The following is an 18,086-nucleotide window of genomic DNA, read 5'->3' as shown; positions in this document are numbered from 1 at the left end:
TGCTTCCCGCTTCCCCTTCTCACATGCTCCTAGTTGTCTTGCCTTTTGGACTTTCCACATCCTGCGCTCTCTCTGGAGCACTGTGCCTTTCGCTCTCCCTTCTCCCTGAGCTTAGCTCCCACTCTGCAGTTAGGTTTCCTCTTTCTGGGCCACTTCCTTCACGTGAGCTTTTCCTTCCTGCCTCTCCTCCTCCCCTGCACCCCAGTTTGGTCAGGTATTCATGCTATGTGATACCCAGCCCCCCTTCATTTCTTCTCAGCTTTAGCGCAATTGCCTGTTTTCCGTCTCTCTTGCTAGACTAAGCTCTGTAAGAGCAGGGATGTTGTGCAGATCATGTTTGTATCCCCAGCCCCACACATGGAGCTTAGCGGACAGTATAGGTGCTTGATAATTTTCTATATATTCTCGTTGTGAAAAGAATGAATACATCTGCCTTGCTTTGCAGAAAAAGATGCATTCCTCCTAGGTTGTGATATTCCTTTTTCATCTCTTAATGTACTTACAAAGACTTAATTAGTCAAGCTAATTAATAAAGCCCCCTAAGTTACTTTTATAAATAGCTTTGGATCTCTGTATATCAAGTTTCTTTAAAGTGATAGACACCGGTATTTATTGAGAAGTTGATTTTATATGGTAATTGCCACTGAGTCTAATTTGTATTTATACATTTACATATATATTATATAAAGTTACCATTCCTATATAGAGTATGCTTTTAAATAAATGAAAGGGAAGGATAAGATTTAGAGAACTTAACAGCAGAGCCTGTCCCTGGGTGGGCCTTGCAGTGTTTCCCACTGAGGAAGAAAGCACAAAAAGTCTGTTCCTTCCGTGGGGAGAAGAGATCCATGTAGGCTGAGTGGGTGGCACCCTTTCCATTAGGGACTTAAATGACCTAGTCTTTGCCTGGACCATGCCCTGGGCTTTGGAGGTCTTGCTTAATAATCCAGGGGCTCACCCTTTGTAAACAGAACAGAAAGAAAAAGAAAGATTACACAGGAAGAAGCAAAAGGTGAAAGCTTGGAATTTTGATGAAGTTCTTTTGTTTTATTTGGTTTTGTTTTAGCATTTTAATATGCTGCCGACATTTTGTTTTATGTCGTAGTTAGAAACACGTATTGGGACGGTAGACTCTACGGATTTGGATACCACTTCCACTTCCTGGACAAGATAGTGACGTTGGTTACTTACCGATAAAATGGGGATAGAAGGAGTACTTCTCTTGGGGTTGATTTGAAGGTTAAAAAAGAAAACGCACGTGTAGGGCTTAGAATAGTGCCCGGCATGTAGTGAGTGCCAAATAAATGTTAGATGCTGTAATTATTAGTTGAGATTTTTTTCAAAACTCTTTTGGATTCAGAATCAAAATAATCAGTGAGCTACAATCTGATTAAACGCTTGTGTATGAGAATGAACACTACATCTGCAAATAATCATAGATACTAACACCTAGCTTCATGCTAGCTCAGTAATCCTGCAAATGTTTGATGGGTGAGAGAATGGGTGAATACCTAGCAAAATCACGCTGTATAAGAAGTTGGAATCATATAGATAAGTCTAACCAATCATCTGTTATGTATAGTGTGAGTTAAAAATACTAATATAAAGACGTTGGAATATTAACATCTTTTTAAGTATTTAAGAGAGAATGCACGTATTTTTATTTAAAGTGTTGATTTTAATTCTAGTTTGAAATTCTTTCATATTTCTCTACCAGGGAAGAAGACTTGGAGACAAAATCAGAGCAACTTAAAAGTAAATATCATTAATTAATTCAAAATTGACTTTATTGCTGTAGTTGCAGAATTGGGATAGAGGCTAAAACCATATTTTTAATTCACTAAACCAATATTGTACATTTGAAGGCCTATTTAATCTAAAAGAAAAAGCTGCGGCTGCACTGTGGCTAATTGCAGTACTGGCATGTCCCCAGATATATGAGCAGTTTGTCAAGTCTTGGCTCAAGTTCTGAATAATTTCTGTAGAACATTTCATATGAGTTCCAGCTTCTCTTTCCTGCCCCCACTTCAATTAGCGTAAATAGCGTTGCACCTTTCTACAAAAGGAGATTTCTTTCATAAGTGATTCTAGTCCTTAGGATATGAGGATGAAGCATGGACAAAGGACAGGGTCTAATGGATCATACTCTGGGCTCAAAAAAGACATCTATTCATTCATTGATTGATTCACAAGTCCTCAGTTATCCATGATATTCTGGTATCTGCAGAGAGTAGCCTCCTCATAACTGTTGCACCCTACATTTTCTTTGTGTGTTTTTGATGGTGAAGAAGGACAAGAACACATCTCCAAGGGGCAGTGTAGCATGTGATACAGATTGTAGAGCTAGACTGCCTGGCTTTTATCCGGGCTCCATCACTTACTGGCTGTATGACCTTGGGTAAGTTCTCTGGAACTCAGTTTTCTTATCTATAAAATGGGGGTAATAATAAAACACCCTCAGTATGGAGTTAGTATAAAGATAAAAGAATGTAGTATTTGTGAAGTACTTTAAAAGTTATGTGGTACACAGTGATGTTCTAAGTGTTTTGTCCAGTTATTAGCAGGCTAGTGAATGCCCTACACTGACATGCCACGTCTGGTCATCACGTTGTACAGCCACGACTGCTGGTTTCAAGCAGGCAACAGGCTGACTGCCAAATTCCATGGTCTGACATGTCTTTTGGTTCAGGTTTCCAGTCATGACTACCTTAATATTCTGCTGTGTGTTTTTATTCATTTGCATATCCCTGGGGGAAAGAATATAGGAGACTGTGGCCTGTACATTGTCTTTGTGAGATCTCTAGCTGGTAAACCAAGTTCCAAAATGCACATATTCTTCCAATTCAAGTCAATTGGCACAATCCTTAGGCATTTAAAAATATTATGTTTCACAACTTTCCAAACTTGTGTTTCAGAACCCTGTTAGGAGTACATGGCACATACCTATCTGATAAGTGGAGGATACAAGATTTTCAGTCTTAATTATACTTATTTAAAATGATGATAACACTTGGTACATTGAGCAGACAGAAATCAAAGCACACTTATAAAGAGGGAGCATGATAATGGTGGCTGACTATCTTGATCGTCAGTTTTCCCGTCTGTAAAATGAGGATGGGGATAAGCATGCCATCGCTTGCTAAATTGCTGAGAAGATGAGATATAATGATGTGTGTTAAGCACCTAGGACAGCGACTGCACAGTATACAGAAAGCAGTCAGTGAATGTTCTATTCCCCATGTATCAGTAACAAAGAGGTCATATTTTGTGGAGATGGTTTTAGCCGCTAGATCCTGTACTTGAGTTTCAGTTCTAGTTGTCATGAAGTAACACTACATTACCTGGAGGTTAAGCTTTTTGCAAGCTCAGCTGTCCAGGACAACCAAGATCCCTAGTATATGCTTCTGAAGAGCAAATAACCATCACAAATCTCATGCAGCTGACTCAGTAGGGCTGTCCAAGTCCTTTCGAGTCTGCAAACTAAGGCAGCAGTTTAGGATCAGAGAGGTCACTTGCAGCAACAACTGACGTGGGGCAGAGAGCAGAGTGAGATGAACACGTTACAGCCATTTCAAGACACAACAGATAGTTCTGCGTGTCTTGTTAGCCCGGGAGTGTATCATTGGATTTTTTGATACCATCCATGTTTATGATGCTGTTGCTGAGTCACTGGGAAAAGGGTCAGTGATATTGTGTGTCCTTGGTTAAAGAATTCGAGGAGTCAAGTCATATTTTCTAGCCAGGTTTACATCAACTATCAGTAAGGTTAAAAAGCCATTTTGGTTCTTCAGTGAATAAACTTTAGTTATCTGGACAACCAACTTTTTATGAACTAACCTCATTTCCCTGGAGTGCTAAAGAAATGCAACATTACTTAACATATAAAGTAAATTCTAATGAGTAGCTTAAATCTGTCCTCTTAGGCAACAAAAATGATTTTTTAACTAGTACATATCAAAGTTATTTCTGAAAAAATCATAATTGTAGTGTTATTTTTCAGTTTCTCCTATACAGTTAGAACATAGAGAAATCTTGATTTGAGCTAGGTATCCATAGAGAAGAACTATACTCACATGGATGCTAATTTCACTTTTATTTTCATTTCAGATTGAAGTGGTGCATGATTGTCGGGAGAAGAGAAGTTCTGCTCAGTCCTCCAGTTTGGACAATGACAATAGCTTGGATGTTTTAAAGAAGTATCTTTTACTTATTAACATACACCCATACATACATCTACCAGCTTTGAGTCAGTCTTCAAGGCAAACGTGCTTGGAATTTTGAGGTCACAGAATGGGGTTCTCCTGGGTGTGATGGAAAGGGTACTAGATGAGGTGTCCTGGATTTAGGCCTGGCCCACCTGTTCTCTGTTTATGTGACTTGAAATTAACTAGACCTTTTCAGACTCTTAGTCTTCTCTGAGGCAAGAATGAGTGAGACACTTTCAAAAACTACAAAAGATTATGTCGATATATAATGTTATTTGATAGATGCTGTTATCTTGTTCGTTTTTATATTATGTTAGTATTCCACACATAAGAACATTGGCCTTTTAAATTTTATATCACAGAGTTTTGAGTTAGTACCAGTATTTTGGAGCAAGTTACATATATATATTCAAAGATTGTTAAATGTTAATGCTTAAAAGTGTAAACATTAAAAAAGAGGCCCAAGGTAGAAGTTAAATGAAATGGGTTACTTCTACTGAGGAGAGAGGAAGCAAATTTTAAATATGATGTCAATTGGAAATCACATTGGAAGGAAAATATATTTTATTTTAAAGAGACAGTAAACAATATTACTACAGAAACTTAAGTATATTGGGAAAACCAGTGTAAGAAATCCACATGATGTCTCAGAAAATTTCAGAACATTACTGGGAAAAAGGAAACATTTTGCCTAAAATGCTATTTTTTTTTTCTGAGAGTAAAAGTGAGAAGGAACTATAGCATAGAGACTTTGCTGTCTAAAAAATATTCCCCAGATTTTCAGGAATAGATTTTTGTGAGTTTTTAGCAAATTGATTCTTAAGCTTAGTGAGTTAAAACTGAAATTTTTTTTTTAATTTAAAAATAACTCCTGAACCCCAATCCCCTTTATTTGAAATATATTTTTAAAATTCTTGTGGGTAGTACTTATTCTAGAAACCGTGGAATTGATTTTATATTTTGATGATAAAACCAGAACCGTTGGTAGTTCCCCTGCATTAACAACTTTCATCTTAGACTGTTTATAATGATGATAACTGAAACGTTGCAATACGATTCTAAAGCCATGAAATAACCAACAAATATGGTCCTTGCATTTTAGCCACGTCCTAAATGAGCTGATACAGACAGAGAGGGTGTATGTTCGGGAACTGTTTACGGTTTTGTTGGTAAGTGACTGTGATTGTATTTTCCGTCTTTTCCTGCATCCATTAGGAAGTGCTGAGGGCAGACTTCTCTTTTGGTCTCCTTCCTTGATTGTTTGATAAATGTGCATGTTCGGGTTCTCCCTCAGCAGTGAGAATTGTGGGTTCAGAATTTATTATGAAAGAGATAAGCCATTCTCTTAGGAATACAGCAGATTGTTATAATTATTCCCAGGGTGCTATTTAGAGACTGTGATGTAAAGCACTAAAAATGGGAGAAAAGCATTCATTTGATACAAATGTCATAATACTCATTTGTTCTGAAAAAGAAAACCCAAACACTTATTGCCTGTTTAAGGAGAAGTTAATGACCTATAATATAAATTTTCATACATGGTTTCTATTTCCTACACCATAAGCTACCCTGAAGGCCAAAGAGCTGTCACTTCATTCTAAATTGACTTCCCAGGCTCTGTAATCATACTGTCTTCCATGAATGTTCTGAGTGGAGCACCTTGAGTTCTTTGTCCTGCTGTCTAAAAATAATAATAATAATAATAATAATAATAATAATAATAATAATGGATAACTTTGGGAGCTAGAAGATTTGAATGTTATAATTACAGAAACTTCACCCATTAATCCCCTATACATTCTGCTGAACCTATACCTTTGGTGGCCCAACCAAATGTTAATATGAATATTTTTTAAATGAATAAATGTGTTTATTTTGGGTAGGGCTACAGAGCGGAGATGGATAATCCAGAGATGTTTGATCTTATGCCACCTCTCCTGAGAAATAAAAAGGATGTTCTCTTTGGAAATATGGCAGAAATATATGAATTCCATAACAAGTATGTAATTGCTGAATTGAATTTTCTTTTTCACGATTATAATTTAAAGGGTTATTGACCAATTTAGTATATTTCACATAAAATTATATCATTTTTTTCCTTTGAAATTTTTACAGCATTTTCATGAGCAGTCTGGAAAATTGCATTGATGCTCCAGAACGTGTGGGACCTTGTTTCCTGGAGAGGGTTAGTTCAATGATTATTTAAAAATATATAAATACGGGCCACCAAAATAGCAGTTAATGTTATAGGAACAGATTTAGAGATAAGGTGGGCATTATTTTTTTATGTCTTTATGTTTTTGGAGGAAACACATCACTCCAACAAGTATTTAATGCTAAACCAAGTTTTGTTACAGAAATGGAGTATTCGAGCATGCAAATGGCCATTGTATTCTGTGGTATCAAACGCTTCAGTGGCTCAGCTTGTGACCAATGACCCCTGGGTGATCCCAGGAGCCCAAGGACCATCCTGGCTGTGAGGATGTGAGAGTTGGGATCATCTTAGCACAGCCAATTTTTGGCTTGGTTAATTTTCAGCCTAAGACATGCCTTGGTATTCCTCTTTGCAAAACTGGGAGCTGTCTGTTCTTTTTATTCTACGACGTCATTCAGGGAGGCTCGTTTCTCCATGTCCCAAGAGTGCACTTAGTCAGTTTACTTCCCAGGCTCTGTCGTTATACTCTCCTCCGTTAGTTTTCTCTCAGAATGTTCTCTGCTTACCTAGTTCCTCTTCTTTCTGAAAAATCAGTTCTGTCTTGATTTGAGAGTCAATTTGATAGAGGTGATCACTGAAAGCTTCCAAGGAGATAGCTTATCTCCTAAAGTGTTTATGGAGTGAGAGGATAATAAGGATAAGGAAGAACCTTTCTCAACGTATCCTGACTTAAAACGCACTTAAACTGTAGCCAGATTCTTCCCTGACTTCCCTAAGCCACAGCAGTCCCTCTTTCCTTTGAACTCCTGCAGTACTGAATGTCTGTGCTACTCACTGGGAATTTCATATTTACTAAGCATCTTTATGTTTATTCATGAATCCTTTCTCCAACTAGATAGAAAACTCATTGAGGCAGGGTCCATGTCCTATATATCTTTGTATTTCTAATAAAGTCAGCAGAGTTCTTGGCAACCGGTGTGGTTTAATAAATACCTGGTGATATGTTCATTCATTCGACTGCCATCTACTGAACCCCTACTATGTGCCAAGCACTGTGCTAGGCAATGTGGGATACCGAGACTACTCATACAGAAAAACAGGGAATATGTTGTGTACAGTGTGAGTTGTGCTATATTAGAGATGTACAGAGGGTCCTATAGGAGCCAGGAAGAGGTGCATCTTACATAGACTGGACATATGAATGATGGTTTTATAGAAGAGATGACTCATGAGATGACGTGAATGAGTGAGTAGGAGGTAGCCTATTAGATGAAGGTCAAATAAAGATGATTCCAGGGAGAGAGAATAGAATGGGCAGATGCCTAGCAGAGTTATGGTACAGTGATGATGCTCCAGTGGTGAACAAAGGACCTGGGAAGTTAGCTATAAGTTCATTCACTAGGTAATCCAGAGACTAAGAGCATATTTCTTAGTATTTAGCTCATAGTAATGAAAAAAGTAGTCTTGTTCAGAGAAGGCTTCTCTCCCTCTAACTCAGACTTGATAAGTGGAAGTTCTGAAATTACTCGGATAATTGGGTGTCCCTCTACCTGGTCTGATGGGGATGCTATCTTTGGACTATAAAGAGGGCTTCTGACCAGCTGCTACTGTGACAGGCCCTTTAGGCACACTCCCAATAATGCTTGGCTACACTCACTCCTGCCCAACCTTTCTTTCTTGAGAAGAAAAGTACATGTTCACAAATTGGTAATACATTTAAATTTTCTTTTTATCACAGAAAGATGATTTTCAAATGTATGCAAAATATTGTCAGAATAAGCCCAGATCAGAGACAATTTGGAAGAAGTATTCAGAATGCGCCTTTTTCCAGGTATAGTAATTATTCAGGTATTGGACATACTCTTTCTGGAAGATACTGGGATATTTCTTATTCATAAATGTATTTTCTGCTTTAAGTAAGTTATATATATGTGTAGATTAAACAATCCGACCCTACCCCAAACACACACAAACATACATGCTGTTCCTCAGAGACAACTACGCTCTGCTCTTTGAGCGACTTCTTTTGGTATTTACCTCCATGTCGCCAAATATGCCTATGTTGCTGCTTCCACCATGGGAGATGAGGCTTTAGCTTTCTTCCTTTCCCCCACCACATCCACACACGTACTTATTTTCCTCCAAATAGTCAATATAGTTATATTGTATAACAGTGTTAAATTATTGAGTATGTGATTTCTGTGCTCAGACGAATCATGTGTAATAAGGTGATTGCTTTTCCCTCCCCTTTTTTTTTTTTGAAGGGGGAAGGTAATTAGGTTTACTTATTTATTTTTTGGTTTACTTATTTATTTTTTGGAGGCGGTACTGAGGATTGAACCCCGGACCTCGGCATGTTAAGCATGGGCTCTACCACTTGCGCTATCCCCTCCCCCTTCCCTCCCTTTTGTTTTTCTTACAATTGTCTTTTTCACTCACTTAATTTTCTGGGTACTTATCTCTATCCCAGACTCTCCCAGTTGTGAGAGTTACATCAACCTCTTCTTAGTACATCTAAGCATTATGTTTTCTCTGCATGTCATCTTGAATAAATCTCTCCTGGAATCTTCTGCCCTGCTCATCTAGACTCACTAGGCCTGTTGTGCAGCTGCCATCTTGGGATGTTGGTGAAAATCATTTTGGGCAGTCTGTTCACCTGTCTCTTGCATAGACTCTCCTGTTTCCTAGGGGCCGTATCTTTCTCTTCCTTATTTTATTCTCTTGTTTGGTGGAATACATCCTCCAGTAGTTTTACTGAGAAACTGTGCATGATAGGTAAACGTTTTTGAGAGCTTGCATGTCCACAAATGTCTTTATTCTACCCTAACATTTGATTGCTAGCTTGGCTGGGTATAGAAATCTATGTGAGAAATAATTTCCCTCAGAATTTTTGAAGGTATTTGCTCCATTGTCTTCTAGCTTTCAGTGTTGCTGTTGAGAAATCTGATGCCATTTTGATTTTTGTTCCCTTGCATGTGACCTAGTTTTTATCCTCTCTCTGAAAGCTTTATGGGAACTTCTTCTATCCTCAGGGTTCAGAAACTTCACAGTGCTGTGCCATTATCCTAGTCTTGTGGTGATCCCTTTAAATTTGGAACTTCTTGTCCAAATTTACTTGAATTTTTTTCCTTTGATTTTTCTCCAGACAATTTTCTCTAGTCTTTCTTTCTGGAATCTCTATTGTATGGATGTTGGATATTCTGGATCAGTCCTCTAATTATCTTTTCTTTTTATTTCCTGGCTCTTTGTCTTCTTGATCTATTTTCTGGGATTTATCTTCCAGTCCATCTGTTGAGGGTTTTGTTTCTGCCATCATGTTTTTAATTTTGAAGAGCCTCTACTCTTTTTTGTTCTCTGTTCCCTTCAGTAGAAACATGTTTTTGTTTAATAAGTTCAGTATCTTGACTTATCCGTATGAGGATAATAATAATAGATTTTTCCCACTAAAAACAGTTTTCTCCTCCCTGCAGAGTTTCTGTGTTTTCTTCATATTGCTTTTCTTTTTTTCTTTTTTTTCATTTTGTTTCTGTCACTGTCCTCAAAAGTCTAGTGATATTTGGTTGTCCACTTACATTGAGAATAAGCACTAAAAAGTTCATTGGAGGTTTCCTGTGTGTATGTGGGCTTTTTGACCATGGTCTTCACTGTTGGCTGATTTGTGCTTGGGGGAGCCCCAATACCTGTATCTTTAGGTCTTTTTACTCAGGCTGGTCAGATTCTCCACCCTGCTACCTGGAGAGTGAGGATCTGACTACCAGTGTTCTGGTAGCCAAGTTGGGGGAAAAGGCTCAGAGTCTCTAAGTTGATACATAAATACTCAAGCAATCTCTTCGCTTTCAGTATGGTACTCTGCCCTCAACTGTACCTGGTATTCCCTAGTCCAATGGCCCTCTGTTTTACTCTTTTCAGATAAGCATCCATTCTTCAGCTATGGGAGTGGGGAGGCAGCCACCCAGCTGTGCATAGCATCATGGCTGTCTAAGATGCTTGTGGTCACTGCTGCTGTTTCTTTTTTCAGATTTTAATGCTCACTTAATTTTTTTTTTTTGGTAACAGCTTTATCGAGATATGGTTAAAATAACACAAAATTCACCCTTTAAAAATGTACAATTCAGTAGTTTTACTATAGTCACAACCTTGTGCAACCATCACCACTATCAATTTAAGAACATTTTCATCACCCACCCCCCATTTTCCCCTAAGCCTTGTAGCCCTCTGCAATCACTGAGCTACTTTTTGTCACTACGGATTTGCCTGTTCTGAACATTTGATATGAGTGGAATCCTAAAATATGTGATCTTCTGTGTCTGGCCCCTTTCACCCAGCATTATGTTTCCACAGTTCATCCATGTTGTAGCTGTGTCAGAACTTCTTTCCATTTTATGGCCTAGTAATATTCCACTGTGGGAATATTTCACATTTTATTAACCCATTCATCAGTTGATGAACATTTGGGTTGCCTGTACCTTTTGTGTACAAGTTGTTGCATGGACATCATTTTCATTCCTCTTGGCCATATAGCTGGGTATGAACTTGCTAGGTCATACAACCATTCTCTTTAATGTTTTGAACAACTGTTGGATTATTTTCCAAAGTTGCTGCACCGTTTGACATTCCCACCAGCAGTGTGCAAGGAGCCTGATGATGCCACACCCCTACCAACACTTATTAGTATCTAATTGCTTCTCTTTCTTTCTGAGGTGATTTTATTTATTTATTTATTTTATTGAAGTATAGTCAGTTATAATGTGTCAATTTCTGGTGTACAGCATCTAATTACTTCTTACACAATCGTTCAAGAATCATCTTTTTTCAAAGCCAACCTTCATCTCCAACTTTCAGAGGTACTTGATGCCGGTAATCCTGGAGTCTTCATGGAGGGCAAGGAAAAGTGTTCTATAAGATAAATTGAGTTGTTCCTTGATTTTTCCCTCTTCTGGTTTCCAAATTTTGTCAATGTTTTTTCCTCTCTCATCTTTGTGACTTTAGGTTTTGCCTTGTAAAAATAACTTTTCCATCATTTTAGTTGGGTTTCTTGAGTGGGGAGAGCTAAATACATGTATCAGGCTACCATTTTTAATGATAAGTTGATAATTGAATTTGATTATGTATTGGATTTTATCCATACACAGAGGGTCCTGGATCTCACATACGTATATCCTCTCCCCTTCCCTTTGTGTTCTGCACGTCCATATGCACATTTCATCCTAAGCAGCTCCGTCTTGCCCTAATTATGGAGCCGACAATGTTCCCAGGACCCAAAGTCATGACTCTTATATTTATAGTGGCAGTGAGCCAATAATCAGATGAAATATAGCACCAGTTGATAAGGGCTGTATTTTTTCTTGTGACATTAAAAGAACTTCTCATACCCAGTCTGATTTATATTCAGTACAACCTATTTCTTTTCTGGGTCTTGGCCTGTGGAGCTGAGCCTTTTGTTAATTTTCTTGGATACACTGAAGAACTTTTTAGTTATGTTAACCAGTCATTCATTGCTTTCTTACCTTTTAAGCATTCCACATCATTGTGAGTTTATATGTAGAAACTTTTTAGTCATTGAAATTTTGCGATTTTCTGCCTCTCAAGTCCTGGAAAGAATATTTACTATAGTTTTTCGAATATACTGCCTCTTAAAATTTCCATACCATATATAACAGCGATTTTTCTGGTAAATTTTCCTTGAGATGTAAGAAGCATGCATGCATCGGGTCTAATCAATGAACATTTGGTGTTTTCATAGGGATATGTTTTAATTTAAATTTACTGATAATTCTATTTTAATGCCAGGAATGTCAAAGAAAGTTAAAACACAGACTTGGTCTGGACTCCTATTTATTGAAACCAGTGCAACGCATCACTAAATATCAGTTACTGTTGAAGGTAATTACATGAAGCGTTTGTTTCGTTCCTTCCTTACTTTTTTGAGTCAGCTGTGGCAAAACCCTTAAGAAGGAAGCAAGTGACTTGGAAGCACTAGAAATAGGTAGGCTCAATGACTGGGAGGCCTGGATTTAGCAGTAGAGTCACTGCAGTGTGCTCCTTTGGTTCCCTGGGGCAGTGCAGGAGCCGGAGGTAGAGGCGTAAAGCTGAGAACATGCAGTCTTTTTAGCTATTTAATGATCCATACAAGTTACATTGATGTATGTGTAACGTTGACTGCAGAACTTTTCCTGTTGCTAAGAACTGAACAAATGTTTCTTACCGTTTTGAGACTGTATTTCCCATGGGTCTCCTCAACGAAAAATGAAGATGGCATACCCCTCAGTAATGTGAAAGGATTACTAAAATGCGACATTAAGTATAAACACAACATAGCTTGTTTTAAGACAGATTTTCACAATGTTCTGTGGTATATGCATAATGAATAAAATGAAGTGCTCTATGTGGAGGACCAAAAAAAAATGTGTAATTGCTTTAAGAACAAATCTCTCATGTGTCCTAATGATTGTTCTTCAGCTCCAGAAGCATCGCATGCCCTTTGCTTTATATGATTCACTGTTCTCTTTCTCCTCTCGTTTTTGACGTTGTTATTAAATACAGTTTTGATGTGACAAATAACATGTGAAAGAAATTACTCGAAAAAGTGACATTATCTTTGGATTCCTCCTTGAAAGCATATTAGCCGAAAATATATTCATTTTATCCAGCTATTGATATCAGCCTAATATTAAGTTTAGTTCTTGAAATCTAATTACAGGAGCTATTAAAATATAGCAAAGACTGCGAAGGATCTGTACAGTTAAAGGAGGCACTTGACACGATGCTGGATTTACTGAAGTCAGTCAATGACTCTATGCATCAGATCGCAATCAATGGCTATATTGTAAGTAGATTTCAATGATTGTTGCAGTTTTACAGGGTAAGCATCTTAACATTCCTTTCTTCCTCTCCTGGAACCAAATGAGAAATAAGAAGTTAGAGGCAGACAAATGAAGGATCTGAATGTCAGCATTGTTGCTTATGCTGAGTGGAAAACTGGCTTCAGATCAGCAGCCAAATGGCTTTATGACATTCCCCTTGTGCCTAACCCCCAAGCTCAGACCCTGGGAAATCCTGCTTGACGGAATGTTTAGGTCTCTTCTAAGGAGACATATGGTCCCATTATTGCTCTTTGCCCCAGTCCAGGGTAGATAGGGAAGAAAAAGATCAAATCTTTAGACTTAGCTCCACCCAGTGGGGAAACTTGGACTGGGTGACGTTATTTGCCACTAAGGATTTTTTTTTTTAATATGTTGTTTGTTTTTCGCGGGGGGTGGTAATTAGATTTATTTAATTATTTATTTATTTATTACTGTTATTTTCATTTTAACTGACGTACTGGGAATTGAACCTGGGACCTTGTATATGCTAGGCATGTGCTCTACCACTGAGCTATACCCTCCCCCCAGGATTTTTTTTTTACTACTTTTTAAAAAATTTATTATTTTTTTAATTGAAGTAAAGTTTGTTTACAATGCTGTGTTAATTTCTGATGTCCAGCATAGTGATTCAGTTTATATATATATACATGCACACACACTCCTTTTCATATTCTTTTCCATTATAGGTTACTACAAGATATTGAATATAGCTCGCTGTGCATATGCAGCATAAACTTGCTGTTTATGTGTTTTATATATAGTAGTTAGTATCTGCAAATCAAGGAAGCGATGGGGAGAGTTGGCCTAGCTGCATGCAGTACCTCCCCATGGAGACATGAAGCCAAGAAAAAGGAGGTTTCTTCTGTCTCCCACCCTCACAGTAATTTTGTAACTGTGGATACGTGGTATGTTTCAATGTGAACAGTTGTGATGACTAAAACTGTAAAAACTATAAATTATTCTTCAGGGTTTTAGTAGCTCCAACTAAATACTGTACCGTTGATGTCAGAGATCTGACTGTATCTCTGCCTTGCAGTTAATGAGTTTTGGTTTTTCGTTCCAGGGAAACTTAAATGAGCTGGGCAAGATGATAACGCAGGGGGCATTCAGCGTCTGGACTGGACACAAGAAAGGTGCTACGAAAATGAAGGATTTTGCTAGATTCAAACCAATGCAGCGGCACCTTTTCTTGTATGAAAAAGCCATTGTTTTTTGTAAAAGGCGTGTTGAAAGCGGAGAAGGCTCTGACAAATACCCGTCATACAGTTTTAAGCACTGTTTGAAAGTAAGACAATTTGAATTGTGTAATGTAATATTCTTTCATATATGCCTATACTGTATTCAAGTTTGCATACTTTTTCAGTTCAAATGACTGGGTTTTACACTTTAGTTGCATACCTTTTTTTTTTTACAAAATCTTTTTTTTTTAATTGAAGGACAGTTGATATAGAACATTCCATTAATTCCTGGTGTACAGTGTAATGATTCAATATTTGTATATACTGTGAAGTGATCACCACAAGTAACATCCATCACCGCACATAATTCCAATTTCTTTTTCCTGTGATGAGAACGTTTAAGATCTACTCTCTTAGCAAGTTTCAAATGTGCAGTGCAGCATTATTAACTATAGTCACCATTGCTGGATATTACGTTCCCTAGGCCTTATTTATTTTATAACCAGAAATTTGTACCCTTTGACGCCCTTTACCACCCATTTTGCACACTCCTACCCATGAAATCTTAAGTAAAAGTCTTAGATAGAAGTCAGGTAAAGCAGAACTTGTCTGCCTGAAACGAGAGCAAGGGAGGGCTAAGCGTGAAATGAGAACTTTAATCCCAGGCCTTCCGCAAGGGGGCACCCTAGGGTCCCACACAGCACAGTTTGAAATTGTGGGAAGTGACCCAGTTTCCCTCGTTAGCACTCTCTTACCGGTGGTGCTAGGTAGAGTTCTTGGTCTTAGTAGCAAGAGGCTTTTATCATACAGGAGAGACAAGGCGGAAAGACTTTCTTCCGTTTCCTCAGTGTCATTTAAAAATGGATAACGTTTGTGTACCCCTCCTCTGCTCCCTAGCACCTCCCTTCCCGGTGTCCAAAGTCACCTACAGCGCAATCCTGCCCACACCTGTCCTGTTCTAGCCTTTTCTTAGAAATTGCTTTCTTCTCTTCCGTAACCCAAACCGCCGTTCTGTCCTAATGTTAGTTTGGTCTGAAAATGAGAGCAGTATTGTTTGAGGAAGTCAGTGGCAAACCAGTGATACTCCCAGCTGCTTTTGACATTTGATGAGAGGAACTTCCAGTTCACAGGAGTCTGTAATTGGCAAATTTGATTTTAATTTTACACCTTATTCATTTTATCCTTCAGGTTCTACATTGCAAAAGCAATATAGCATTTGTTAAAGAAAATCTGGAAAATGGAGACAAAATTACTTTCTATTCCTCTACCACTATCATTCTAGTCAATCTGTCACAAGCCTGTTCTTTCACAGTTGTTAGCAAGTAATGAAGGGGCTGGGCTAGGTGTCCTGAGATAGGCCGGGGGTGTGGGGTTTGCTTTTGATTCTTCCCAGAGGTCAACCATCCATGCTGTTCCTAACAGGGTTCCTGCCCAGGGTTAGGCCGCCAACTTCTTCCTGCTGTCTACTGTCCCTGCTTCACTTCTGAACCCACAGCAGTGGTTGTTTCAAACTCTCACTATTTTCATAACAGAAGTGCCTAGTTGCTCCTTGGATATCAGCAGCCCACCTCCAAGCTTCCCAAATCTCCAAGGGTCTTTTATGTCTCTAACAAACATCGGTTAAGAAGTAAGAATGTGTAATTGACCTCAGACAGGGTTCAGATCTCTTGCAATCTATGTATTCCTGGGGAGGGTACTGTATCTTCACAGATGTGTTGGTCCCACATCCATTTGGTTCACTTTTTATTTGTGGAGTGTGACCTAGTTACTACGTAATATACTATTCCTAGTTTGTATTGATTTTTTTTCTTACTTTTAATGTGTCACAATGATGGGCACAGCAACAGAATATTTCTAAAGTACATCAGAGTAAGGAGAGATTGGTAAAAGGTAACCGGTTGATGAGAATTCAAACTACAGTGGTTACCATGGAAACAGAGGGTGGGCTAGATGCAAGAAACATTTCCATGCAAAGTAAACAAGCAGGCTTCTTGACTAGTAAGTCAAGTAACGAAGGGGACGGGCTGGGTGTCAGAAAATAAATACAGATACAGAAAATAAATAATACCTGACGTTTGAAGGAAAAAAAATCAGCCTAATTTCTCTTTATTCCCCGATCATGCCTAGAATCCTTAACAAAAAGAGATTAGTCAGTGATTCCTGTGAGGGTTTAGTGTAGGATCACTAGGAAAACAGTGATGTCATTGATAGAGAAAGATGGAAATTAAGCTATTTCAAATAAGCCTCACTATGCTTACTTCCTCTTGCTTACCTGTTAGGAGATTCCAGGACTAAATAATGGCTAGTCGGACTAGTCAGTGTGTTACATAACCATTAGGGTTACTGGTTTCAAAGTCTTCCCCTTGGTAGAGAGGATCGATGCGGATGCTGGCCTCTACCTCTCTCGCACTTTCGGGGGTCTGTTGCCTTCACTTCATCATATCAAGCTGGAATTTCAATTTTATGATGATTGTGAGCTAAATTTTAAGTCGGCTGCTTCTGTGCAAAGGAAAGGCCCTAAAGTCATAGTTTGCTAAATGGAGACGTTTGAGTTCTTCAGATTCCTCAGTTTGTGCATTTATTATTATCATCTATGTTTCTACATTTAACAAACATGCACATAGTGCTCATCATTGGCTAGGTGCTGTTCTCAGCGTTTACAAACATCAGTGTTAACTCGTTTAATCTACATAGCAACTTTCTACGAAGTACGAACTGTAATAACTCCATTTTGAGGATGGGAAAGCCAAGTTCCAGAGAGGTGAGTGATTTATCCAGGAGCACAACTAGTAAGTGGTGCAGCACACATCCAAACCCAGGCAGATGGCTCCAGGGTTCACAGTCATAATCACTGCGCCATGCCAAAAGGCCTTTGTTCTTGCTTGTTTATTCTTTCATTCCTTCATTCATTCCTTTTCATCTCCGTTCTCCACACTCAACTTCCTCTCTAACCCTGTAGCAACCATTCTAATTTATTTCATGTACATCCTTCAGTTTGTGTGTTCTTTTTAAATATATACTGATGTTCTGTGCACATCTAGTTTTAATTTATATAAGTTGTATTCTGTTATAATTCTCATTTTCTTTTTTTCTTTTTTGATCCCAGAAACTATTTTCAAGATACAGCCATGTTATTATTTTATATTCAATATATTGCTTCTAACTGCTTCATAGCACTTCAGCCTTGTTACGTTTCTTTGTTAATGTGAATCAAGATCATTTTTTAAATAATACTAACCCAAGAAGTAACTAAATTCTATCCCAGATACATAAATAATAAAAGTCTGAAGATAAGTAGTTGTTGGTTATAATCCCAGAGTTCTTAAGCCACTGGGTGTCTTTTAACAAGGTAGTTGACTGCTTCACCCTGATGACAGAAAATTAGGTCAAAAGTTGGGGCCCTGAGCACTTGATACAGCAAGATGTCTTCAGATAAAATGCTTTATAGTAAAGAAAATATATTCATAGCTACCAGAAATCATCGATGAAAATATGAAAGATAAGGCAGAGACCACAGTTAGGATGTAACTGTAGAATCAGCCTTGCTATTTTATTACCTATATATTATATATTATATAGTATATCATATAACTATACTCATAGAGTTAGACCTTTAACTCTGCCTCTAGAGTCTAAAGCGGAGTAAATTTTTATGGTATAGCAAGCATTTCATAAGTAAAATAAA

General features: G+C 38.1%; 1 protein-coding gene across 4 annotated transcripts in view; it reads left to right on the top strand.

The window, feature by feature from the left end:
- MCF2 (MCF.2 cell line derived transforming sequence) overlaps positions 1–18,086 on the top strand; it is a 114,584-nt gene that overhangs the window by 79,361 nt on the left and 17,137 nt on the right. For all 4 annotated transcript variants that reach the window (XM_072956422.1, XM_072956425.1, XM_072956424.1 and 1 more), the window contains exons 15-23: positions 1,718–1,755; positions 4,108–4,196; positions 5,308–5,374; positions 6,089–6,204; positions 6,321–6,390; positions 8,099–8,191; positions 12,151–12,243; positions 13,061–13,186; positions 14,287–14,508. In XM_072956422.1, the coding sequence (XP_072812523.1) occupies positions 1,718–1,755; positions 4,108–4,196; positions 5,308–5,374; positions 6,089–6,204; positions 6,321–6,390; positions 8,099–8,191; positions 12,151–12,243; positions 13,061–13,186; positions 14,287–14,508 (914 nt within the window). The remainder of the gene's footprint in view (positions 1–1,717; positions 1,756–4,107; positions 4,197–5,307; positions 5,375–6,088; positions 6,205–6,320; positions 6,391–8,098; positions 8,192–12,150; positions 12,244–13,060; positions 13,187–14,286; positions 14,509–18,086) is intronic.

This window comes from Vicugna pacos, chromosome X (assembly GCF_048564905.1).
Source record: "Vicugna pacos chromosome X, VicPac4, whole genome shotgun sequence".
In the NCBI taxonomy this organism is placed as follows: Eukaryota; Metazoa; Chordata; class Mammalia; order Artiodactyla; family Camelidae; genus Vicugna; species Vicugna pacos.
This window is presented reverse-complemented; position numbering and strand designations above follow the sequence as displayed.